Source organism: Mobula hypostoma, chromosome 28 (genome assembly GCF_963921235.1).
Source record: "Mobula hypostoma chromosome 28, sMobHyp1.1, whole genome shotgun sequence".
NCBI lineage: Eukaryota > Metazoa > Chordata > Chondrichthyes > Myliobatiformes > Myliobatidae > Mobula > Mobula hypostoma.
The window spans coordinates 1661016-1687801 of record NC_086124.1 but is presented as its reverse complement, the minus strand read 5'-3'; the positions used below and the strand labels follow the sequence as shown (position 1 = coordinate 1687801).

Here is a 26786-nt window from a genome sequence, read left to right as displayed (position 1 = left end):
GAATCTCTTGCATTGAATTGTTCGCCCACCTGACCTTGACGCTACTGATCAGAGGGGGCAGCTCACACCAGGAGATGGGCGAGGCATCCTTGTCAGGTAGTGACCAGCTGCTGTTTGCTGGCTGCACTGTTGCATCAGTAGGGACTGAGTGGAACATCAGAGTTTGTCACAATCAGTGCGTGTCAGAGATAAGAAAATGCTTCATCAGACCTTTATAAAAACTGCGCTGATTAACTGACAAGATTAAACCAGACTGTGACTGTGGGCTTGCACTTGCAGGATCGTGGCTCCAGCACAACCTCCCATGCACCATTAATCTTCAGACCATGCCATTCACAGACTGTAGGTGGTATCATAACTAGTCAGCTCCACCATGGGCACTCGCCGCCATTGTATCCAGGACATCTTCAAGGAGCCGTGCCTCAGAAAGGTGGTGTCCATTATTAAGGACCCCCATCACCCAGGTCATACCCTCTTTTCATTGTTACCATCAGGGAGGAGGTACAGAAGCCTGAAGGCTCACACTCAACGATTCAGGAACAGCTTCTTCCCCTCTGCCGTTCGAGTTCTGAATGGACATTGAACCCATGAACACTACCTCACTGCTTTTTATTTATATTTATATTTTGCACTACTTACTTAATTTAACAAGTTAACATTTTTTTCACCCCTTATGGGTGGTGAGTATGTGTATTTTTCCCCTCAGTCTCAGGTCTTCTACAAGAGGCCTGGGAGTATGAGGGTTCGGTGCAGTATCCTTGCTATTCCCAGTATTGCACTCTTCTGGACTGAGGTCTCAGGTGTTGTTCCTGGGATTTGTTGGAGCCACTCTCCCAGTCCAGATGTCACAGCTCCAAGTGCCCCTATCACCACCAGGATTACTCTGGTTTTAACCTTCCACATCCTTTCCATCTGCTCTTTTAAGCCCTGGTATTTCTCCAGCTTCTCATACTCTTTCTTCCTGACTTTACTGTCATTCAAAATTGCCATATCTTTTACTACTGCTTTCTTCTGTTGCTTGTCCAGTATTACTATGTCTGGTTGGTTGGCCAGTACCTGGTTATCAGCCTGTATTTGGAAGTCCCACAGGATCTTCTCCACTACCTTCTCAGGTGTGTCCCATTTGGACCTGGGAGTGCCCAATCCGTACTCAGCACAGACGTTCCTCTACACAATTCCTGCAACTTGGTTGTGCTGTTCAGTGTATGCTGTCCCTGCCTGCATTTTGCACCCTGCTACAATGTGCTAGATGGTTTCAGCAGGTTCTTGGGTCTTGTCTGGTGTGATAGACCCCTGTTTCTATTGGTCTTGTATTCAGCTGCTGTTCTCGTGCAGCCATGAGCACAGCCTCCATTTCCTGCCAGTGGCAGGACTTCCTTATGTCAGCCACCTCTGTATTTTTCTCTATTATTGTGTTGCAATGTACCGCTGCCACATAAAAACAAACTTCACGAGATGCCAACGATATTAAGCTTTGATTCTGATACGGATTCTGACCCTGATGTGTGCTGTGTGCGGTGTGACTGTGTGACTGTGTTTTGCACCTCGGCCCCAGCGGAACACTGTTTTGTTTAGCTGTATACACGTATATGATTGAATGACAAACTTGATCTTGAACTTGGACTTGATCCCACCCCCCCATGAAACAAATACAGTTCCCTAATGAATAATAACCAAAGGATGCAAAGATTTTTAATTTCCACCAGGCTCCTCATTTAACTTGCAAACAAGACAATTAGAACAGGCCATTTGCTACAGATTTTCAATTTAACGCATGGAATGAAGGTGCTGTTGTGCTCATCTGTGCTCTTCGTGTGGAAAGGATCTTGAAGATTCTTTCTCCCTGTGAAAAGGAACAGAGATGGCTAAAATATCAGGGCAAACCATAAGACATTGGAGAAGAATTAGGGTATTTGGCCTATTGAGTCTGTTCTGCCATTCCATCAAGGCTGATTTATTATCCCTCTCGCCTCCACTCTCCTGCCTTTAACCCTGTAACCTTTGATGGCCTGACTAATCAAGAACCTATCAACGTCTGCTTTGAATGTACCCAATGACTTGGCCTCCACAGCCTTCTGTGGCAATGAATTCCACAGATTCACCTCTTCCTGGCTGAAGAAATTCCTCCTCATTTCCATTCTAAATGGGCGTCCCTCTATTCCGAGGCTGTGCCGTCTGGTCCTAGACTCCCCACCACAGGAAACATCCTCTCCACATCCACAATGACCTGGCCTGCACGGCCATCTGTGGCAATGAATTCCACACACTCACCACTCTCTGAAGTAAACAACATCTTTCATTCATTCATATTCACTCATGTGACGAGGGCATCACTGAGGAGGCTGCTATTTGCTTCCCATCCCTCATTACTCCCGGAAGTGAAGCGCACTTTAGTGGGCAGTTAAAGACCTGCCACACTGGACCAATGAGAAATCAGAGTGGACAAGAAAGGCAGGTTACATCCCTAACAAATGATTTTTCCAGTGACCGTACACCTCACTGCTGCACAGAATAGCTTTATTCCCGATTTATCTAATTTGTTCACGCAACAAAATTTATTGAATTAACTGCATTTAAATTTCTCACCTGCCGTGGTAGGACTTGAACTCATGTTCCTGCATCATTTTTCTTGTCCTCTGGATAATAGCCCAATAACGCAACCCACAGATTACTGCACCCCTCCGTCCACACATTTATCTGCTGCCATCTCCGAGACAGTTTTATTGCATCGAAGAGATTGATCTCTGAATTATATTCTGCTCCCAAAATGGCATTTATCAAATGAACTGCTGCAATAAATTGCAATTTTGTTCAAAAAGATTAAATTGCTGGAGTTTTACTGCAAATTTCCCAGAGATTATTGTGCAGTAATGACAAGGTTAATCACAGTTCGCTTATTAAACATTATTGCCGAGGAATTGGGCCCTCTTTCGTGTGTTTTTACGAGCAGATTGAGCATAAGGTCGGTTATCCCAGCATTAGGCTGGGTAAGTGATCACCGGCCCGTCTGGCTGATCAGTCTCTGGGATAGCTGGTCCACACAGCGCGACGCACAGTTCCCGTCAGCCTGACAGTCGCCAGGCGCCAGTCAAGCATCTAATGCCAATCATCAGTGCATTACAGTGACCTTCGGGATTTCCAGACAGGGGAAATTCCTTCAGGCACAGAAACCAAGATGCAAACGCAGTAGACGGCAGCAAAGGAAACTGAGCGAAAGGCTCACAGAGTCATGAATCTGTGTTTTACTTTGCAGAACCAGGACCGACGTCCTCGCAAACCTTTATGCCAATCTATACTCACCCGAGTTAGAGTCAATGAGTCACAGAAACAGGTCCTTTGGCCCATCTCGTCTGTGCTGAACTATGTCTCTGCCTCGTCCTATCAGACCAAAGCCTTCCACACACCAATGTACCTATCCAAATTTCACTTAAATGTTGAAATCAAACTCAAATCCACCACTTCAGCTGGCAGCTCATTCCACACTCTCACCGCCCTTTGAGTGAAAAAAACTCCCCCTCACGTTCACCTTAAACATTTCACCTTTCACCCTTAACCCATAACCTCTGGCTGTAGTCCCACCCAACCTCAGTGTAAAAAGCCTGCATTGCATTTATTCTATCTATACCCCTCATAATTTTGCATTACTCTATCATATCTCCTACGCTCTGGGAAATAAAGTCCTGACCTATTGAACCTTTCCCTATAACTCAGGTCCTCAAGTCCCGGGAACATCTTTGTAAATTTTCTCTGCACTCTCTCAGTGGTATCTGGGCCACACCGTTCCATGCCCTGTCTGTGTGTGAGAGAGGAACGGGGCTTGTTTTGCTGTTGTTGTTTGGTGGTTTGTTGCGTTCAGCGTTGTTCTGCCGGGCACTCTGAGTATTCAGTGCTGGCGCTGGAACGTGTGGGCTGCCCCCAGCGCATCCTCAGGTGTGCTGGTTGTTAACGCAAACGACAGATTTCCAATGGAGGGTCTCGGCCTGAAACATCAGCTGAGTTCTTCCAACAGTTTGGGTGTGTTAATCAGGATTTTGGGCATCTGTACAATCTCTTGCATGTATGATACATTTCACTGTCTGTTTCAATGTATATACGATAAGTAAATCTGAATCTGAAAGCGTCTCTTAAATTGTATCTGCTGCCACCACTTCCTCTTCCAGATACCAACCACTCTCTGTATGAAAATTCTTACCCCTCAGAACCTTTTTAAAGCTCTTTCCACTCACCTCTTGCTTCCTGTTTTTGATATCTCTGCTATTGGAAAAAGGTTCATGCCATACTCCTGTGCTGCTTCTGTCAGGGATCTGTGGACTTGAACCTCAATGTCTTTCTGTGTGCCAACATTCCTAATCTCCTTATCATACACTGAACGCATCCTCAGTGGCCGTGTAAATACTGCAGAATTTATATTCATTCCACAGGAAACTAAACAGAGTCATGTCAAATGTTATTTACAAAACAGTCAGGGTATGAGTATACACAGTGTAGCTTTTACCTGATCATTGTCTGTCCATGTCTTCCTGAGAATGGTTGGGCACATTGACATGGCACTGTCTGGCTGCATCCTCCTGGCATTGACTGGGTGTGTAATCCTGGCATTGGCTGGGCATGTAATCCTGGCATTGGCTGGGCATGTAATCCTGGTATTGGTGGGACGTGTAATCCTGGCATTGGCTGGGCGTGTAATCCTGGCATTGGCTGGGCACGTAATCCTGGTATTGATGGGACGTGTAATCCTGGCATTGGTTGGGCGTGTAATCCTGGCATTGGCGGGGCGTGTAATCCTGGCATTGGCTGGGCGTGTAATCCTGGTATTGGTGGGACGTGTAATCCTGGCATTGGCTGGGCGTGTAATCCTGGTATTGGTGGGACGTGTAATCCTGGCATTGGCTGGGCGTGTAATCCTGGCCTTGGCGGGGCGTGTAATCCTGGCATTGGCGGGGCGTGAAATCCTGGCATTGGCGGGGCGTGTGATCCTGGCATTGGCTGGAGATGCTGTCCTGCCATTGGTTGGCCATTTCATCCTGACATTGGCTAGGCATGTATTCCTGGCATTGGCTGGGCATGTTCTCCTGGCATTGGCTGGGCATGCCATCCTGTCTTTGGCTAGGCACATCCTCGTATGATTGACTAGGCATGCCATACCAACTTAGTCTAGTTATACCATCCTGACATTGGCTGATCATGTTATCCTGGCATTGGTTGGGCATTTCATCCTGGCATTGTCTAGGCTTGCTGTCCTGGCTTTGGCTGGGCATGTCCTTGTGTGATTGACAGGGCATGTCTTCCTGGTGTTGGTTGGGCATGCCTTCCTGGTGTTGGTTGGGCATGCAATACCAGCATGGCCTGGTTATACCATCCTGACATTGGCTGGGCATGCCACCCTGAAATTGGCTGGGCATGTCATCCTGGCATTGTCTGGGTATGCTGTCCCGGCATTGGCTGAGCTCGTTGTCCTGGCAATGGCTGGGCATGTCATTCTGACTGAGTGTGTCCACCTTGCACTGGCTGAGCATGCTGGCCACATCCTCCACCTGGCATTGGCTATACATGTTGTCCTGGCATTGGCTGGGCATGTCATCCTGGCATTGACCGGGTATGCCATCTTGGCATTGGCTGGGCACGTCATCATGACATTGCCTCTCTATGCCTTCCAGGCACCATTTGTCCATATTCTTTTGGCAACACTGCTCTTCACTTTCTGGAGAAACATAAAACCAAAGTTTGAGATAGAAAGTACTATTCGGGTTGCAAACCAAATGCACAACCCCATCATCCGATAACTGCTGCGTTCTGTGCTCTGGCCTCCCACATTTCTGCTTGTCAAATCCATTGCCTCTGGTCACAGAAGCTCCCATGGCCATTACGTGCCAACCTGCAGTGAGTGCGCATTGCGTACACACAGCGCAGGTGGGCAAGATTGGAGATGGAGTGGGGGTGTAGGTTCTGCAGGTATAGTCATCAGCTGAGTGCAACAGCCTGCGGCAATGACAGAGCCCGTCTTTTGCTCAGAAGCAGGGGCAGAGAAGAGATTGTGAGATTAGCTTTATTTGTCACGTGTACATCGAAACATACAGTGAAATGGATCATTCGAGTCAACGACCAACACAGTCTCAGGTATACTGGGGCCAGCCCTGCCGCCATGCTCCTGGCACTAACATAGCATGCCCCCAACTTACTAACCCAAAACATGAGAAATTCTGCAGGTGCTGGAGATCTAGAGCAATGCACACGATGCGCTGGAGGAGCTCAGCAGCTCGAGCGACATCTCTGGATGGGAATAAACAGTCGCCGTTTTGGGCCGAGACCCTTCACCAGGAATGTAAGGGTGCAAGATGTTGGAACAGGAGCAGGAACGGGAATCAGATTTAAAGTGTTTGTCCACCGGGAAGCTGTGCTTTCAGCGGATGAAGCAGAGGCGCTCAGTGATGCGGTCTCCCAGTTGACGGCTAACCTGAACGTGTACGGCTTCGGAATGTGGAAGGAGACGAGAATGGCCAGAGGAAACCCACGTGATCACAGGGAGACGTGATTCTGATTCTGAGTGTGGCCAGAGACATCAAAGATCCTGATTTTGGCAACACTCACAACACACTGGAGGAACTCAGCAGGTCAGGCGGCATCCGTGGAAATGATCAGTCAACATTTCAGGCCAGAACCGTTGGGTTTCGGGCTGGAAACCCCGAAACATTGACTGATAGTTTCCACGGATGCTGCCCGACCTGCTGAGTTCCTCCAGCGTGTTGTGAGTGTTGCTTTGACCCCAGCATCTGCAGAGTATTTTGTGTTAAAGATCCTGGATTTTTGCTGGCATCTCCACATGCTTCTGTTTACATTCTAATTCAACCTAAAGACAAAGCGAATGAAAAAGAATCTGCCAGCCAACCTAGTTTTCAACCTGCTGCCAGGCTTCCTTGGCATTAGGACAAGAATCGTCCCAATCAATCATCCTTCTGCTGGCTAATGCACGCACCACAGTTTAATCAATCTTCAGTTCAATTGGTTTAATTCAAATGCCAGCAACTATCCTGGCAACAGATCAAAATGTTTGCTCATGGAAAGGTCAATTAAGACCTTGAAGATGGTGTGGCTTGTACTTTCTGTTCTGTAGGAGACAAGAGATTCTGCAGATGCTGGAAATCCAGAGCAACACACACAAAATGCTGGAGGAACTCAGCAAGGTTAGGTAGCATATAAATAGTCAACATTTTGGGCTGAGACTTTCATTGGTCCTGCTGAGTTCCTCCAGAATTTTCAAATCAAATCAAATGAAATCAAGTTTAGTCATCATTCAAACTACATAGATACAGATGAACGAGACAGTGGTCCTCTGGGGCCAAGGTGAAAAACATTCAAAAATAGCGGGTAATGTAATTCAAAATCTTGAGAAAAGAAGCATATTCACTCAAAAATAAACACATGTAGTCCAAGACCCTGAGTGACAATGTCCAGTAGTCGACGGCACAGTCTCCCAGCAGTGTACAGGTGCACACGATCCAGCCTGTCATTCCACCACTCGAACACAGGAGGGCAGCACTGATGGGCGAGACCAGGGCCCAGCCAAGCACGGACGCCACGCTGTAAACGCTTTCGCATCTCTCACATGGTCTGCAGCAGCAGACAAGCCCGAGCTTGAGGCCTAGTTTTTGCTACAACTGAGGCTACGCAGCTCCCATGTCAACTGTCCCACCATTAGACAAGGGTAACGGGCCTGCGGCAACTTACATTATCACTCTCCAACAGAGTCTTGCAAGTGAAATGTCTGAGACAATCTCCCATGGTTATACTGCACCAATTCCGATGCTTCCGCGTAGCGGGCAGCAACATGATCCGCAGTCAGGTCAGCTCCCTGTACCTGAACTGGCTCCTCCGACACATCGGCAGGCTGATGGGCTCGTCCGACATCCTGACCGGCTCCTCTAACTCCTAGGCCAGCTCCGCCAACACCATGAGTCCAGCTACTCCAATCAACAAACAGCTCCCTGATGGAGTAGCCCTGATGTTCCTGGAGTAAAATTGTCCTTGGATCACAAAAAAACTAATTTTACAAAGAAAAAAAGCACCTTTGGTTGGCCCCTGAGAGGCCACTGTGTTTGCACACGCAACCTTCTTACCAGAGGTTTGTGCGTGTTGCTCTATTCTAGGGGAAATCGCTTGCACATCTCTGTATTATTTTATGAAGATTTGACACAGCAATTTACATCAATGTTATCTTAAGTCACCTGGGCAGAGGAGGCAGCAGTTGAAAAATTTTATATCAACAATGAATGACTGTATATCCAAATTTTTCAACTGTCTAACGAACTGATTTTGTTTCCCTACCTCTCTGGGATTCATCAGGTTGCCCTGTTTCGGGGAGAATACTGACTAATTCTTCAGGGGTCTCGCAGGGAGGCAGGGGGCCTGAGCTTTGGATCTCCAGGGAATCCCTCCTGCACTGTTCTTCAGGGGCCTGGCGGTCAGACAACGGCATCTCAGAGCAGAACTGCAGGGAAGACATGAGGCAGAGTTCACAGTGTGGAATACTACGGCCTGTCCGTGAACTGATCAGATAACCTTCAGGGTGAGACCTTTGGATGAGAAATAAAACGAATGGGGATTCATTCAATGTGAAATGTTGATATGAAGTGGTGTGGAGAAAGAGAGGAACTTTGGCGTGCATGTCTAGAGATCAAAGGCAAGACAGGTTAGTAAGATAAATTAGAACTGGTTAAAAATAACAACATTTAACAAACACTTGGCCAGATTCATGGATAGTAAAATTCGAGAGGAATATAAGACCATAAGACATAGGAGCAGAATTAGGCCATTTGGCCCACTGGGTCTGCTCCACCATTTCATCACAGTTGATCCATTTTCCCTCTCAACCCCAATCTCCTGCCTTCTCCCTCTATCCCTCCAAACCCTGACTAATCAAAAATCTATCAACCTCTGCCGTATATATACCCAATAACTTGGCCTCCACAGGCACCTGCGGCAATGAATTCCACAGATTCACTACCCTCTGGCTAAAGAAATTCCTTCTCATCTCTGTTCTACTCTCCCCTCTACTTTGAGGCTGTATCCTCTGGTCTTAGAGGTTGTCTTTGATATGGGTCAAATGCTGAAAAATGGAACAAGTATACATGGGCATCTTGGTCAGCATGGGTAAGATGGGCAGAAGGGTCTCTGTGACTGACTCTGACTCTAAAAGAAACAAATTATTTGTCAAACAAACACCTTTACCCGAACAAAATTCCTTTCTGCTCCACACTAACACTCATTTACAACAAGATCTGTTTCTCTGGTTAGATTCTCAGCAGAGTGCCACTCAGTGAAGTGATGACACTGTGGCAAAAGCTGTTTTGTGCGGATGTTTGCTGCGAATGCTGGGGTGCCATGGTTAGTGTGATGCTGTTACAGCTCAGGGCGTCAGAGTTTGGAGTTCAATTCTGGTTGTCGCCTCTAAGGAGTTTGCACGTTCTCCCTGTGACCAGCTGGGTTTCCACCAGGTGCTCTGGTTTCCTCCCACAGTCCGAAGACGTACTGGTTAGGACCAACACAAGAGATTCTGCAGATGATGGAAATCCACAGCAAAGCACACAAAATGCTGGAGGAACTCAGCAGGTCAGGAAGCATCTATGGAAAAGAGTAAACAGTCAACATTTCAGGCCGAGAACCTTCATCGGGATCGAGAAGGAAAGAGGAAGATGCCGGAATAAAAAGGTGGGGGGAGGGGAAGGAGGGTCGCTGGAAGGTGATAGGTGAAGCCAGGTGAGTGGGAAAGGTCAAGGACTGGAGAGGAATGAACCTGATAGGAGAGGAGAGCGGACCATAGGAGAAAGGGAAGGAGGAGAGCAACGGGGGGAGGTGATAGGCAGGTGAGAAGTAAAAGGTCAGAGTGGGAAATAGAGGAATACTGGTTAGTCGGTGAATTAGTTATTTAAATTGTCCTGTGATTAGGCAGGGATTAAACAGGCAGGTAGCTGGCCAGCACGGCTCATTCGGCCAAAAGGACTTGTTCAGCGCTTCACCTACAAAGAAAAATAAAATGTGTTTGCCGCCTCTGTCCTCCACACCTCACACATCGTGTGATGCAAAGTTCAGAAGGACTGGAATAGAGCTGGGTGAATATCAACAGCAGGCACAAAGCAACAGCGGTGACTGCCACGTGGAACGAGAAATGCAGGCTGAGGCACTGCTGTGATTTGTAATGTCAGACACACAAAGGGGCCCAGTCCACAGCATTCAAATACTGTGTGAAAACACTGAAATAACGGTGTCCCCAGAACAGCACAGACTGAATCCCACAGGCACAGTCCATCAACACCACCTCACTATTTAGCCCTCTTTTTACACTACCTAGATATTTTTCTATATTTCTTATTGTAACATAGTATTTTTTAATGTTTTACTCTGTGCCACTGCTGTAAAACAACAAATTTCACGACATTTGTCTGTGATAATGAATCTGATTCCTGGTACTCCGCTCAAACGGTTACTATGGAAACAAGCTAATTTCAGGTTTCTCTGAGGCTTCGGTTTAAGTGGGACACCTTTTACGCTGCCTGACATATCATGCATGGTCTTTACCCTTTATGAAAACGCAAACAGCAAACCCGTCAGCTGAGGGTTTCATTGCCAGAATTTGTCATCCCTGATCAAGGTCTATCCAGACTTTCGTCTCCCTGTTGCTGACTATCAGGGAAGTTTAATACTGCTTATGAAAAATTAATTTTGATTTTTATTGACTGTACAACAAAATGTTTTGAAATACAAGAGGAGAACATTGAGGAGACTTGGTATGCCAACAAAGACACTCGCAAATTTCTACAAATGTACTGTGGAGAGCAAGCCAACTGCTGCATCACTGTCTGGTATGCAGGGGCCACTGCAGAGGATCGGAAAAAGCCGTGTAGAGTTGTAAACTTAGCCAGTTCCATCATGGGCACGAGCTCCCCTGCATGCAGGACACCTTCAAAAGGTGACCCCTCTTCTCATTACTACCATCAGGGAGGAGGTACAGGAGCCTGAAGACCCCTCTTCCCACTACCTCACTATTCCTCTTTTGCACTATTAGTTAATTAATTGATTGATTGATTGATTCTAACATCACATTTTGTTGTATCTTGCACCGTACAGGAGCGTGAAGCCACACACCCGGTGATTCAAGAGCAGCCTCTTCCCATCTGCCATCCGATTTCTGAATGGACATTGAACCCACGAATACTATCTCACAAATTTTTTTTTGCTCTCTTTTTGCATGACTTAATTTATTTTCTATACTATTTCTTATTGTAATTCACCATTTTGGCCATTATGTATTGCAACGTGCTGCAGCCACATTACAACAATTTTCTCATCTTATGCCAGTGATATTAAATCTGATTTGAATTCGGATTCACCTTGTGACAATGAGGTGAATAGTTTCAATCCTGTACAGTGCAGATGTGTATCCTCTCTACACATGAACGATCCACAGTCGTGGTGGCCTGCACTCTTAAATTTGTCATCTGCAGAGAGGAGCTCCTTTTCCTAATGGCTACCTTCCAAAGGGTTTCAGCAGCGGATCTCTGCTGAACGCTAAATCGATTTACCGGGTGTACGTCAACCTGCCCTGTTCACCTATATTTGCTCAGCCTTTTTCCTCTCTGATAGTGGCCTTTCGTTAAATCTTAAACCTCACTTCCTCACGTTGTTCCTCCCGTAAGCCACGTACCTTCCCTACACAAACACAGATGATGGGAAAATGGAGGGCTATGTAGGAGCGGAGGGTTAGATTGATCTTAGAGCAGGCTAAAAGGTCAGCACAGCATCCCAGCCTGAAGGGCCTGTGCTGTGCTGGACTGTTCTACGTTCTATGTTCTATGGAGCCCAACCTGCCACAAAAGCTAGGAAGCACAGTGAACCCTTAGAAAGTGGTGCAGGTTAAGATTAGACCAGTGAGGTGAAGAACTAATATTCAAAAACAAGATGGATTTCAACATCTCAATCACCTTGTTTCTTCAGAAGTTCTTTTTTGCCCTAAGACTATCATCTGATTTGACCTTCAACTCTTTAGAATTTAGAACTACATTGCCTGATACATTGAGTGCAAATTTTCCCAGAGATTTATCAGGTGAAAGCTGTATGCAGTCGGTGACAGGTCTGAATATGGGGAAGATCCCTGTCTCGTCCCGTCCTGTCCCGTCTTGTCCTGGGCTGTCCTGTCCTGTCCCGTCTCGTCCTGTGCTGGGCTGTCATCGGCCGTAACAGACGGATGAAAGGCTGCAGGACTGTGGGCTCCTCATTATCCAGTCACTTCTACTGGAGTGTGACGTCTATTGACACTGAACGAGAGTCAGACTGAGATTGGTTAGGACAAAGCTTTTAAGTGACCTGTCCTTGTTAATTTTCCTCAGTTCACATGTCCAGAAAGCTGCCACATGTGGAAATCTCTCCTATTCCCTGACAGCAGGAAACCAAAGAGACACAACGGAAGGTGTAAACAATTTCATATTTGTATTACAATTAAAAACAAATAGAATTGGTTAACAGACCATCTCTGGGATAACCGGGATGCTTGCTTCAAACCCATGACTCTGGAGTCTTTTTGGCAGGTTTTCTGAATCTGCGGCTGTCGACGTGATTCCCAAAGCATCCTTCAAGGTCAGAATAATCTTGCCCTTGTAGTAGGCGGAAATGCTGTCATTCTCCTGAAGGTACTGGTCAATCACCCAGTCGATCATCTCACAGTCGTCCTCCCACTCATAGGGAAGAATAAGGGAATTCTGCCTGATCCATACACATCCACTCTGGGGCTCAGGAAGCGCACGATTCCATGAAAAGATGCTGTCAAAGGGAATGAAGAAGCAATCAATAAATGAGCTTCAAGTACAAGTAGCTGTCATTGGAAAAAAAATCTCAGTTTAGTGCTAGAACAATCCACACAAGAGAACCTTGAAACAATGTTAGCTAGCGACTTAACCATCAGCAGGAGGGTGGGGCTCAAGGATGTTGTTTATTGTCATCATTACGTGCTGTGTTGTATGACATCATTGTTGTGTTCTGTGTCTATGACATCATCATTACATACCATGTCATATGACATCATCATTGTGTGCCGTGTCAGATGACGTGGGTGATCGTGATCTTTCCGTAACCATGATTGTTCTTGGCAAACTTTTCTATAGAAGTGGTTTGTCATTGCTGCCTTCTGGGCAGTGTCTTTACAAGGTGGGTGACCCCAGCCATTCTCAATACTCTTCAGAGATTGTCTACTTGGTGTTGGTGGTTGCATAACCAGGACTTGTGATGTGCACAAGCTGCTCATATGACCATCCCCCATGGCTTCACGCGACCCTGATCGGGGAGGTGGGGAGAGGTGCTTAGCAGGTGCTACACCTTGCCCAAGGGTGACCTGCAGGCTAGTAGAGGGAAGGAGCATCTTACACCTCCTTTGGTAGAGACGTATCTCCACCCCGTCACCCACCATGACCATAGATCTCTTCAAGCCGCCACACAAGTTGATAGCTTCGTTAAGATTGGCCTTCATTAGTCAGGGGATTGAGTTCAAGAGTCGTGCGGTAATGTTGCAGCTCTATAAAACCCTGGTTAGACCACATCTGGAGTATCATGTTTAGTTCTGATTGCCTCATTATAGGAAGGATGTGGAAGCTTTACAGAGGATGATTTACCGGGATGCTGTCTGGATTAGAGATCGTGCTTTACGACGATACACTGAGTGAGGGCTTTTCTCTTTGGAGTACAGGAAGCTGAGGGGCGACTTGATGGAGGTGTACAAGATCGAGCGGACAGTCAGGGATGTTTTCCCAGGGTGGAAATGGCTAATATGAGAGGGTATGATGTTAAGGTGATTCGAGGAATGTATGGGGGGTGGGGGAATGTCAGAAACAGGTTTTTTACACAGCGTAGGGTGGGTACATGGAACACCCAGCTGGGGTGGTGGTAACGGCAGGTACATTAGGGAAATTTGAGAGACTCTCAGATAGGCAAGTGGATGAAAGAAAATGGAGGACTATGTGGGATTAGTTTGATCTTAGAGTAGGTTAAGGGGTCGGCACAACATGGCTGGCCGAGGGACCCGTACTGTTCTATGTCCTGCATATCTCCGTGCCCTTAATCTACTGAAAGAGGCCAGTGGTGTCGTTATGTTCTGTTACATTAACTTTTCAGCAGATTGTGAGTATTTACCATGGAGTGTTGTGAACACGCCCTGCACTACAAGCATGACATGACAGGGAGGAAGGCAGCCTCTGCTTGCCATGAGTCTGTGTGGTTAACATCGGGGAATCAGAGTCAGAGCCCCTCTTCACATTACTGATGCTTGACGAGGAATTTGTTGTTCTGCAGCAGCAGTACAGTGCAATACATTAAAAAAACTATTAATTACTATGAGAAAAATATATAAAAAATAAATTACATAAACTAGGGCAAACAGAGAGCAAAAATAGGGATACAGCGCTCATGGGTTCAGTGAAGACCAGGTAACGGATTCAAATTCCAGCACCTGCAGATTTCCTCGTGTTAACGGATTCAACAAGTTCAGTTTACAACAGCTGACTGTGCAGATCAGCTTATTGAGAAACAATAATGAAAATCAAATGGACGGAGTTTTAGAAGATACCCTGGCAAAGTTCGAAAAACATTTTGTACTGATGAATTAATTCAATGTTCAAAGTTCAAATTAAATATTCTTGCAGGCACTCACAATAGAACAGAGAACTACAAAAGATTCAATGATAAACCTTGCACAGAGACTGACAACCAACGTGCAAAAGACAAACCCGAAAAATATAATAAATAAATAATACTGAGAACGTGAGTTGCGGAGACCTTGAAAGTGAGTCTGTAGGTTGTGGAAGCAGTTCAGAGTTGAGATTTCTATGTGGAGTTCCTTGGCAACGTGGTGTGGCAGCACGGTAACATAGTGGTTAGCACAGAGCTCTATGGTACCAGGTACCCGGGCTCAATTCCCGCCCCTGCCTGTAAGGAGTTTGTAAGCTCTCCCCGTGACCACGTGGTTTCCTCCGGGTGTTCTGGTTTCCTCCCACAGTCCAATGACCTACCGGTTAGTAGGTTAATTGGTCCTTGTAAACTGTCCTGTGATTAGGCTGGGATTAAGTCGGGGAATTGCTGGTGTGCAATTCAAGGGGATGGACGGGCATTCCTGCACTGTATCTCGATAAATCGATCAATCAATAAAAATAATTTGGTAAATAACGTGGTAATTTGCCACAAACCCTCATTCTGATACTGGTGGTTTGATACGTACTATTAGAAAATGACATTTTGAAGATCTTTTTTTGCTAGAGTAACAAAAGTCTTGGAGAGGAGGAGCAGAGAGAATGGGGACGGGGGTGCGGAGCCTGTGATGTGGGGGACAATGCAGTGAGTCCAGGGTCGTGGTCTGGAGGCTGGAGGCAGTCCACCCTGGGGTTGAAGGCCTGTCTGAGTGGGAGCAGATTGTTGCTTGCTGTATTTTGGCTGTGCATTGTGGGTAAGCTATGCTGGCGCTGGAATGCGTGGCAACACTTGCGGGCTGCCCTCAGCACATCCTCGGGTGTGTTGGTTGTTAACGCAAACAACGCATTTCGCCGAACGTTTTGATGGATTCATGATTAGTATTAAATACCTTTAAAATCTGAAACTAAATCTAACTTTTGAGTTATCAGCTCCGTGGTGAGGTGGGAATGCCAGGGGCTGCGGAGAAAAACAACAAAGACGACTTTGAGACGATACCTTGGTGCAGGGCCTACAGTTGCTGATGAAAGGATAGCTACAGACTCGGTTCATCAGGCCGTGGGTGGCAGAGCAATTTGCAGGGACCATATCCATCATTGAAGAGTTTTGTTGCAAATGTCAGCTGTTTATTCTCCTCCTCAGATGCTGCCTGATCTGCTGAGTTCCTCCAACAGTTTGTCCGTGTTGCTCTGTTACACCTGTTTTTTTTTGCCTGTTCTAACAGACAGGGTGCCCCATGGCTCACAAGATTCAAAACTGTTTAATGCCATTTCCAGTACACGAATGTAAAGGAGAACAAACATCTGTCACTCCAGATTCGATGCAACGCAAAAAATACACAAAACAATAAGGAACACAATAATAATAATAAAAACACAATAAATATAAATACTCAAGACAGCTAGCAGCAACCGCTACACTGGAGTCGAACGTCTTCAACACATTATTGCACCAATCAATCCCAGCAAGTGGAAGCGGGAAGGCTGCCGAGGGAGAGGAAACAGAGAACTCGCCTGCCATTGGAGCAGAATTAATGATGTAATTGAAACTTTATAGTGACATCATCACTCTGCTGCAACATATCACCATGGAGATGATACCGTACAATAGGAAACCGCTTTGCAATTGAGAAGCAAACATCGTATTTTAGAAAAGTGTAGGTTAATTCTTCCATAAGATTAATAGTAACTGACCTCTTCTCCTGCAGGTTCTTTGAGGAACCATCACTTATCCTAGACTCAAAGTAATACTCGTCTGATCTCTCTTTGCTGGCTCGATTTCTTCGACCGCTTCTTTCGCCACAGCATTCACCATCTTGTTTTGTCTTTCGACGTCCACATCTGTAACACCTGACCTGGTGTGGTTTACATTGCCCGTTCTCTGTCTGAAGATCACTATCTGTGAAAAGATGTAAAAGGTTAGTGTCATGTCACCTGCAAACTTCCTGCAGTACACCTACATGAAACAGGAAAATAGGAAAGCAGCTACCATCATCAGAGATCCCCACCACCCAGGATAAACTCTCTTCTCGCTGCTGCCATCAGGTAGAAGGTACAGGAGCCTCAGGACTCACACCACCAGGTACAGGAACAGTTACTACCCCGCAAACATCAGGTTCCTGAACAAAAGACGACAACTATACCCACTTGCCTATCCATTGAGATGTTCTCACAACCAATGATCTCATTTTGAGGACTCTTTATCACATGTTCTCATTATTTATTGCTATTTATTTATATTTGCATTTGCACAGTTTGTTGTCTTCTGCACTCTGGTTGATCTTTCATTGATCCTGTTACAGTTACTGTTCTATAGATTTGCTGAATAAGCCCACAGGAAAATGAATCTCAGGCTTGTATATGGTGACATATATGTACTTTGATACTAAGATTTACTTTGATTAAACAATCTGTATAAATGACCTGCAAAACAAAGTTTTTAAAAATGCACCTTAATGAATAAACTAATTTATCAATTTATTTATCAACTTATTTGGAAGAAAACTGAAAATTACTGAAAAAAATGGTTTTGGAAGTGATGTAATCTTTTAAGCAATTTCGTGCCTCTGGACTAAGTTCCTGTGTAGTAAGTCTCCAGACTCAGCTCCAGGGGAAGAGTTAGGTCTACACCAGGAGACACCTCAGGATGTGGGTTACCATAGACACAATATCTGCAGAGACATGGAGCGACGTGGACTCCCTCATTGGCTCCGTTCGACACAGCAATTCCCGCAACCTCGCATGGAACAGATATAGAAACACAATGGGGAGTATCCTAACTGACAGGGTCACAGCCTGGAATTCAAACACCAATACCCAGGAACCGAAAAGGGTACAGAGAGTGGTGGATCTGTGAAACCACCACTCATAGTTTATAACCTCTGTATGACCCACCACCATCACAATTTGGAACAGAGATGAGGAGGAATTTCTTTAGCCAGAGGGTGGTGAATCTGTGGAATTCATTGCCACAGGTGGCTGTGGAGCCGAGTCACTGGGTATATTCAAAGCAGAGGCTGAGAGGTTCTTGACTAATAAGGGTATCAAAAGTTACAAGAAGAAGGCAGGAGTAAGGAGTTGAGAGGAATAATAAATCAGCCATGATCAAAAGACAGAAAACACTCTATGGGCTGAATGGCCTAATTCTGCTTCTGTGTCTTAAGGTTTTATAATTTATGATGTTGTGCATGAGCAACCAATCATAGTTCACCATCTTATTTATGATCATAGACCAGTCATAGTTCATAACCTTATCCATGGCCCATCATCAAAACCTTGTCTCAGCAATCAAAGTCCCCGGTCTTACCCAGGGGCTCACCGGTCATAACCCTGGCTCAGACTTACCATCATCGTAATCCGCGGTCTTCTTGGTGTGCTTCCTTCCACTGATCAGAGTACATCGCTTTTCTGTGAGTCGCTCCTCACTGGTAAAATGTACAGAGTAACTTGCACTAACACTCAGCAAATTAATCCATATTCACTAAGTAATACACAGACATGCAGATATTGGTTATTGGACATTAGTATTCCTTGTCTCATTCTATAACGTGTGTGTGTGTGTGTGTGTGTGTGTATACATACACACTGTGCAAAAGGAGGCGGAGCACCAAGGGAGGGGTGTGGGATGGGTGGCAGAGAGGGAATGTCAAGGACGGGGGGGGGTGGGCGGGTGCAGACACATCCAGCCCTGAGACACCAGTCAAAGTCATTTGATTTCAAACAATCAGTTTATTGATCATTACAGAATGTCTCTCTGGTGCTTCCCACACCCTCCCATCTCCCTTCCCCTTTTCCCAACCATGATTCTCCTCTCCCTGTCCCCTTCCCATTCTCAGTCCACAATAGAGACTCATATCAGAATCAGGTTAATCATCACTCATATATATCGTGAAATTTGTCTTTTTTTGCAGCAGCAGAACAGTGCAATACAAAAAATTACTACAGTACTGAACAAAAGTCTTAGACTTCCTAGTTATATATATGTGCCTAAGACTTTTGCACAGTGTGGTATAGATATAGCCTAGTAGTTTAATAATATAGTATTTAAAGGAGAACAATATAAAAATGAAAAGCATAGTAAATCATATTATACAATCAGTAAGGGTGATCAACACCTCCACCCACTAACCCACCCCTCCACACCCTCAATCACCACTAGTTTATCATTTCCTGTCAGAGTCACCTTATGTACAGACACTCCTGTGCTTAGTGTCACTTCATGGACATACAACCAACCTGTGTATTTAAGCTATTTTATGTAATTATATTTATTGTGTTTTTTTTTAATCGGATCCAGATTAACCATTGTTTTGGCCTCCTTTACACTTGTGTACTGGACAAGACAATAATCCATCCTGAATCTTGAATCTTGGATTTACAATTATCAGGGCAGATGATGGTCAAATTTATTTTTATTGATTACAGCTTAGAAACTTTTGAGGAACAGGTCACAGGATTTATTCTTGTCTCTAAAGCAAAGCACTTATACAAATAAATTCCTGTTAAGTCTTCACAAGTGTAATAAAGCTCATGGTCCTTCTCCGTGGATTGTCACCTTGTCGCGGTGGAGAAGCTTGTGTGGTCCTGTGATCCCGAGAGCGATTCCGTCTGGAGCTATGCTCCTGGTAGGGTCACCCATGGCGGTAAGGTCGAGGGTGAGGTCCCTGACAAAGAACAATCCAACCAAGACCTCAACGGTGGAACAGGCGGACGAAGTTACTTCGAACTCAACGGCTGTGAAGGCGGATGAAGGCTGCAACAAATCCATCAGCTCCAATCGTCGTGGTTTCCACGCCACTGGAATCAGTTGGTTGATTTGTGAAGTATTGTGTGCTTCTTGGAGAGCAACATCAAGTACACGTTAAACAAATACACGCACAGGCATCTTCGCTCTGTACGGAACGGAGATCATCATCCTCGACCTTGAGGGATAGCCACGACGAAAGCTCATGGTCTGGCTTTTCACGGTGTATGACCACTGTAGGAGACATCGAGAGGAAAGTAGAGGTGGCTGGGGATGCCCCAGGTTTTCCTCCAGTGGGGCTCTACATAAGATCAGCTCCCGTTGTCATCGGTAGTGGAGGAGTTCAAGGTGACAAGGTGTGAGGTGAGAGTTGACCATGGATACTGCATCCTAGCTGTCTAGATACGCAAGTTTGGGCAGTACGATATGGAGAGCAAGTTGTTGCCCATGTAGCAAGCTCCCCCTCTCCATGCATCTGATGAACCCAAAGGAATGGCAGAGACCGATACAGTTTGATACCAGCAGTGTCACAGAGTGAGAGCTGTGCTAACACTGAGCGGCTCTGATGACCAAGCGCCAGTCGCAACAAGGTCGGGCTGAAAGTGGGCCGCCAGCTCGGCCACAGACCAGGCAGCGAGCTCCCTGCAATTGAGACACATCACTGGCAACCCATGCCTGGGACAGCGAGGCCTCGGCTCTGCACTCTTCCAGTGATGGGGGAGTGTAGATGCAAGGGATAGGCATGACATGGTCCAGGCAGAGGTACACAACCGTGAGGATGAAAGGTAGGTATCGAAGGCAGTGGAGTTGAGGCCACAGGTCACCTGGACGAAATGGGATCTTCCCAAGCACAACAGCACTTGGGCAGATCTTTGGAGACTGGAGCCCTTCCGCATTTCTTTCCTTCTGCAGTCTGTGTCCCTGCACCATCACAGCTGCACACATGGGGGCTGAGAGAGGACCCTAACTGCAAGCTTTGTGGTCAGCAGGGTTCACTGTTACACATACTGTCACAATGCAAAACAGCTTTAACACAAGGACGGTATAGGTGGTGCCACGACAAGGCTCTGATGTCCCTTGCTGACACACTGGAACGGTAGAGGTGTAAAAAGAGACCAGCTGGCAGAGAGGCAAACAGGGCAGTCATTTCCTTCAAGGAAAGAGTCATGCCAGATATATCAAAGAGGCCTAAATCCAATCTGCTGCAAACTGCCAAATCGTGGGAGGTGATGGTCGATGTGGGGAGGAAGCAGCAGTTTTCAGACGTGGTGCAAACCGCACTTCAACTAGACATCATACTGTGGCCCACCGAAGACAAGAAAATCATCCAGGTGGAGCTCACGGTACCAAGGGAGGACGGGTGCAAGGAGGCTCATGTGAGGAAGGCCCTGAAGTACGAGACCTTAGTCCAGGAGTGCAGGGACAGGGCGGCAGACGTGGCTATTCCCTGTGGAGTTCGGCTGAAGAGGGTTCCCAGCAAGGTCGGCATGAAGTTTGCTGTCTGTGCTGGTCCTTGATGAAAAGAGCAAGATCCAAGCAGCTCACAGGATGGGGAGGAGGCAGAAAGAGGCTCTCGCTGGACATGGAGTGGATGATATGAAGTTAGGTGGAGGGGCAGGTAGTGTTGAAGAAGCAGAGAGGCTACAGAAGGACTCAGACAGATTAGGAAGATGGGCAAAGAAGTGGCCGATGGAATACAATGTCAGGAAGTGTACAGTCAGGCACTTTGGTAGAAGGAATAAAAATGTAGACTATTTTCTAAGAGGAGAGAAAATTCAAAAATCTGATGTGCAAAGGGACACGGGACCCTTATGCAAGATTCCCTTTTCCTAAAGGTTAGTTGGCAGGTTGAGTCAGACTCGGATTGTGATCTAGATAAGCAGATGTCCATGTCCATCACTGTCACAACTCTGTCCCTCTCCTTGAAATTTGCCTCAATTAGAAAATGAAGCAATTGGTTTGTAATGTCGCTGTCGTACTGGTTGGAGGTGGATATCAGATTACCACGGCTCTGAGCGCAAATGCCCATCACCTGAATCCACCCCTCCCTCAGCTCAGTGACCAGTGAAACCCTTCTCCACCTTGAACATTACCTCTAGACTTGACCATACCCACCCCCAGCTGACGTCCCTCCTCAGCTGACGTCCCTCCTCAGCCTCCTGTCCATAACCTGAGGTGTTACACAACTCTGGCGTTCTCCTCCACTTCCTATCGAGAACACGAGGTGCTCCACAACTCTGGTGTCCCTCTTAAGCCTCCTGTCCATGAACTGAGGTATTGCACAACCCTGGCCTCTCTCCCAGCACCCTGGCTCCCTCTTCAGCCTCCTGTCCATAACCTGAGGTGTTATACAACTCTGGCATGCTTCTCAACTTCCTATCGATAACACGAGGTGCTCCACAACTCTGGTGTCCCTCCTGAGTCTCCTGTCCATAAACTGGTGTTGAATAACACTGGCCTCCTTCCAGGCATCCCTGGCTCTCTCCTCTGCCTCCTGACCATTACCTGAGGTGTTGCACATCTCTACCATCCCTCCTGGCGTCTCTGGTTCCTGTCCATGAACTGAGGTATTGCACAACTCTGGCCTCTCTCCCAGCACCCTGGCTCCCTCCTCTGCCTCCTGTCTATTACCTGAGGTGTTACACAACTCTACCAACCCTCCTGGCTCTTGTCCATAACCAGAGGTATTGCACAACTTTGTTCAAACTGACTCCAATTCACCCATCCTGAGAACTGCTCAGATTGTCACCGATTGTCTTCTTTTCCACATTAGCTGTCTTTGTTAATGTACAGTTTTTCTGTAAATTCTACTGTATGTCTTTATTTTTCCAGTAAATGCCCACAAGAAAATGAATCTCAGGGTTGTCTATGGTATAGTTATGTACTTTGATAATAAATTTACTTTGAACTTTGAACCCTGTGCCCACCAACTTACTCCAGCTCCCAATTACACAACAACATGATTTTAATTTTCTTAAACACAATAGATTCTGCAGATGTTGGAAATCCAGAGCAACACACACAAAATGCTGGAGGAACTCAGCAGGTCAGGCAGCATCAATGGAGGGGAATAAACAGTCGACGTTTCAGGCGTGAGCCTTCAATAGGTCTTTAAGTTTCTTATCCTATTTTTATAGAAACCTTTCGCTTTCCTCGGCCCTCCACATTTCCAGCTTCCATCCCCGCACCCTTCAGCATATCAACAGTTCTGGCCTCTGCTTCATGCCTGAGTGTATTTGCTCTCCCACTGGTATTCATGTCTTCAGCAGCTGAGACTCTCGAAACCTCTCCACCACTCTGATACCACACATTGCTTCTTAATTCTTCAAACAAGCCTTTGGTCATCTGCCCGAGTATCTCCCAACGTGACCTGGCATCACACTCCATGTTTGATAACACTCATGTCTCAGGAATATGCGTTTCATTCCTGTAACACTCCTCTAAAGTGTCTCAGGAAACATGTCTTTCATTCCTGTATGAAGACTGATCGCTGTTAAAGAAATATTCCTTTACCTAACTCAATTCCCAAAAATTGCACTGGACAACAAAGATTTTGCCTTCCTGAATACCTCTGGGTGCGTCTTATGGACTTTGAGCTGCTGATCATGAAATTCACCATGACATTTCCCTAATCCACTCTATTTTTTAAAATCGCCTATATTTGTTATATTAATTCATAATTCAAGTCAGAAGAACTGATGCCAAAATTTATTGGTCCAGAAATCAAACAGGTCATCTATGACAGGCAATTCTAAAAACTTATAGTGGGACCGGAGAAAATCAGATGGAAGGCATTCAAGGATGTTGTAGAAAATTTTCTTGCCAACTACAGAGTATCAAATTAAGTGCAGCTGGTTGACAACATGCTTCAAGCATACAAAACTATGTAGTGCAACATGTCACTAAAGATTCATTTTCTTCTTCCCTGAAAACCCTGGTGCTGTCAGTGACAAGCATGGTGAAAGATTTCACCAGTTCATTGCAGTCATAGAGAAACAGTATCAGGGCAACTGAAGTCCATCAATGCTGGCTAATTATTGTTGGACACTTTAGTGATAAGCCTCAGACACTGAGTACAAATGAAAATCATCAATAAAACATTTTAGCTTAGTTGAACTATTGCAAAGCATCAGCACTGTTATGCAATTAAATTCATTGTTTTCAATAAAAGTTAATTTCTTGTTTCTCCAAATTGTGACACAAGTAGTCTGACATTATATTTGTGTTGAGCTTTGAGTGGTCTATCATAAACAAAACAAAAATATTCTGAGGAAGCAACACTTTTGAAAAATTTGTTGTCCAGTGATTTGCATCCCTGAATATTTCCTTATGGCAACCTTAAGATGACTTCATTCACGGTGGCATAGTGGTTAGCACAACGCTTTACAGTACAGGCCACCCGGGTTCAATTCATGCTGTTATCTGTAAGGAGTTTGTATGTTCTCCCTGTGACCGTTTGGGTTTCCTCCAGGTGCTCTGGTTTCCTCCCACAGTCCAAAGACGTACCAGTTGGTAGGTTAATTGGTCATTATAAATTGGCCCATGATTCGGCCAGGGTTAAATCGGGGGTTGCTGGGCAGCGCAGCTAGAAAGGGTTTGTTCCACACTGTATCTCAACAAAATGAAATTAAAAATAAAAATTCAAAAGTAGAAGAAAATGATAATTTCAGAAATTTCTGTGAACGCTTGTTGCCACCTGCAGTAACTAACGATATTTGCCAGATTAGACCGATATAACTCTTTGTTGACAAAAATCCCAACGCGCTGAGATACCTGCAAGATTTAATTGCGGGAGTTTGTTCCCAGCTCGCCTGATACGTTTTCTTTAAACGCTGATAGTTTCCTTTACAGCCGTTGCATTCCATGCATTTCTGTGCAAAAAGAAGACGAGAAGCAACGGTTAGAACTGGTTGAAACGTCCCAGGATCCAAACAATATTGTTCAGGATGGAAGCGGGGTGGTCAGTGTGTTCCTGAGAGAATGTAGTAGTTAGCACAACGCTTTACAGTGCCCGTGATTGGGGTTCAATTCCTGCCTCCGTCTGTAAGGAGTTTGCACATTCTCTCCGTGACCGTGTGGGTTTCCTCTGGGTGCTCTGGTTTCCTCCCACATCAATATTCATCACGTTGGCGACTACCCGGACAGAATGTAACATTTTGCTCTTTTCTTTTGCGTATTTTTAGAGTAATGTACACACAGCAGATGGACTGATTTACACCGCAATTTAAATGCCATCTTTTATGATAAACTGATTGTCACCTGCATTTGTTACCCATTAACATTCTTATGTACTTAAAAATACATAGTAAAGATTGTTTTCTAAAATAAAGTTACAGTTCAAAATGCTGTCTTATTCTACAGCTTTAAAGCAGAAACAGAATTTTTTCAACACACACAAAACAGATCCATGAAGGAATAGCAACACACATCAAAGTTGCTGGTGAACGCAGCAGGCCAGGCAGCATCTCTAGGAAAAGGTACAGTTGACGTTTCGGGACGAGACCCTTTGTCAGGACTTGAATTTCTTGAATTTCCAGCATCTGCAGAATTCCTCGCGTTTGCATGAAGGAATAGACTCCTTTATTCCTCCAAAGAAAAAAGGTAGGATCACTCACCCTAGTGGATTGACAGTTTTGTTTGCTGTGGTCCCTCAATGTATTCATGGTGTTTCTGTGTCAGACCAGCATGTGATCGCATTTGTTGCATTGTTGGCCAGAAGGGCTGTTTTATTGGGGTGGAAAGATGCCTCTGCTCCCACTTTGATACAATGGTTCTAACCCTAACCTAAGTTACAGAGAAAGGTTGAACAAGTTGGGTGTTTATTCTTTGGAACATAGAAGGCTGAGGGGGGACTCGATAGAGGTATTTAAAATTATAAGGGGGATAGATAGAGTTGACGTGGATAGGGCTTTTCCATTGAGAGTGGGGGAGATTCAAACAAGAGGACATGAGTTGAGAGTTAAAGGGCAAAAGTTTAGGGGTAACATGAGGGGGAACTTCTTTACTCAGAGAGTGGTAGCTGTGTGGAACGAGCTTCCAGCAGAAGTGGTTGAGGCAGGTTCGATGTTGTCATTTAAAGTTAAATTGGACAGCTGTATGGGCAGGAAAGGTATGGAGGGTTATGGGCTGAGTGCAGGTCAGTGGGACTAGATGTGAGTAAGATTTTGACACGGACTAGAAGGGCCGAGATGGCCTGTTTCCGTGCTGTAATTGTTATATGATTATATGGTTATAAAATGCTGGAGGAACCCAACAAGTTGGGTATCATCTATGGGGGGGGGGGTTGTTTAGTGGCCGACATTTCGGACCAACACACTTCATCGGGACTGGCTGAGTTCCGCCAGCATTTTGTGTTTGTTGCTCAAGATTTCCAGCATCTTCAGAATCTCTTGAGTTCAGAATTTTCAAATATTCAAAGATTCATGGTACATTTATTATCAAAGAATGTATAAATTATGCAACCTTGTTTGCTTACAGGTAATTTGAAAACAAATTTGAATATAAAATTGTGTCAAAATAAGCACAATGTACTAGGAATCACTAATTGTGTGTGTGAAATTATAGGTCGGTGAATCTGACACCAGTAATGGGAAAGTTATTGGAAAGTATCCTAAGACACTGGATATACGAGTATTTGGCTAGACAGGGACTGGTTAGGGATAGTCTGCATGGCTTTGTGCGTGGTAGATCATACCTAACCAATCTTACAGAGTTTTTTGAAGAAGTTACTAGGAAAGTGGATGAAGGCAGAGCAGTGAATGTTATCAACTTGGACTTTAGCAAGGTGTTTGACGAGGTCCTGCATGGGAGGTGGTCAAGAAGGATCAGTCACTTAGCATTCAAGATGAGGCAGTAATTTGGATTAGACATGCGACTAGTGGATTGCCGCAGGGATTGGTGGTGTTGCTTATATCGATATCTATATATATTTATATATATATCTATATCAATTACCTGTATGACAATGTAGTTAACCAGATCAGCCAATTTGCAGATGATACCAAGATTCGGGGTGTAGTGGACAGCGAGAAAGACTGTCAGAGCTTGCAGTGGAATCTGGACCAGCTGGAAAAACAGGGCTGAAAAATAGCAGATGGAATTTAATGCAGACAAGTATGAGGTGTTGTTCTTCAGTAGGACCAACCAGGGTGGTTCTTACACGGTGAACAGTCGGGTACTGAGGAGTGCAGTAGAACAAAGGGATCTGGGAACAATCCATAATTGATTGAAAGTGGCGTCACAGGTAGATAGGGTCATAGAGAAAGCTTTTGGCAAATTGGCCTTTAGAAATTGAAGTATTAAATACAGGAGATGGGATGTGA

General features: G+C 45.4%; 1 protein-coding gene across 1 annotated transcript; it reads right to left on the bottom strand.

Annotated features, from left to right (window-relative positions):
- Nucleotides 1-1713: 1713 nt before the first annotated feature.
- On the bottom strand, nt 1714-26539 carry LOC134338916 (uncharacterized). The gene is made up of 8 exons (XM_063035109.1): nt 26419-26539; nt 24238-24335; nt 18066-18145; nt 16416-16620; nt 12519-12810; nt 8323-8485; nt 4496-5701; nt 1714-1843 (listed from the first exon to the last, which is right to left on the bottom strand). Exons 2-7 carry the CDS (start codon nt 24327-24329, stop codon nt 4500-4502), a joined length of 2034 nt encoding a protein of 677 aa, XP_062891179.1. The 5' UTR covers nt 24330-24335; nt 26419-26539; the 3' UTR covers nt 1714-1843; nt 4496-4499.
- Nucleotides 26540-26786: the final 247 nt, after the last annotated feature.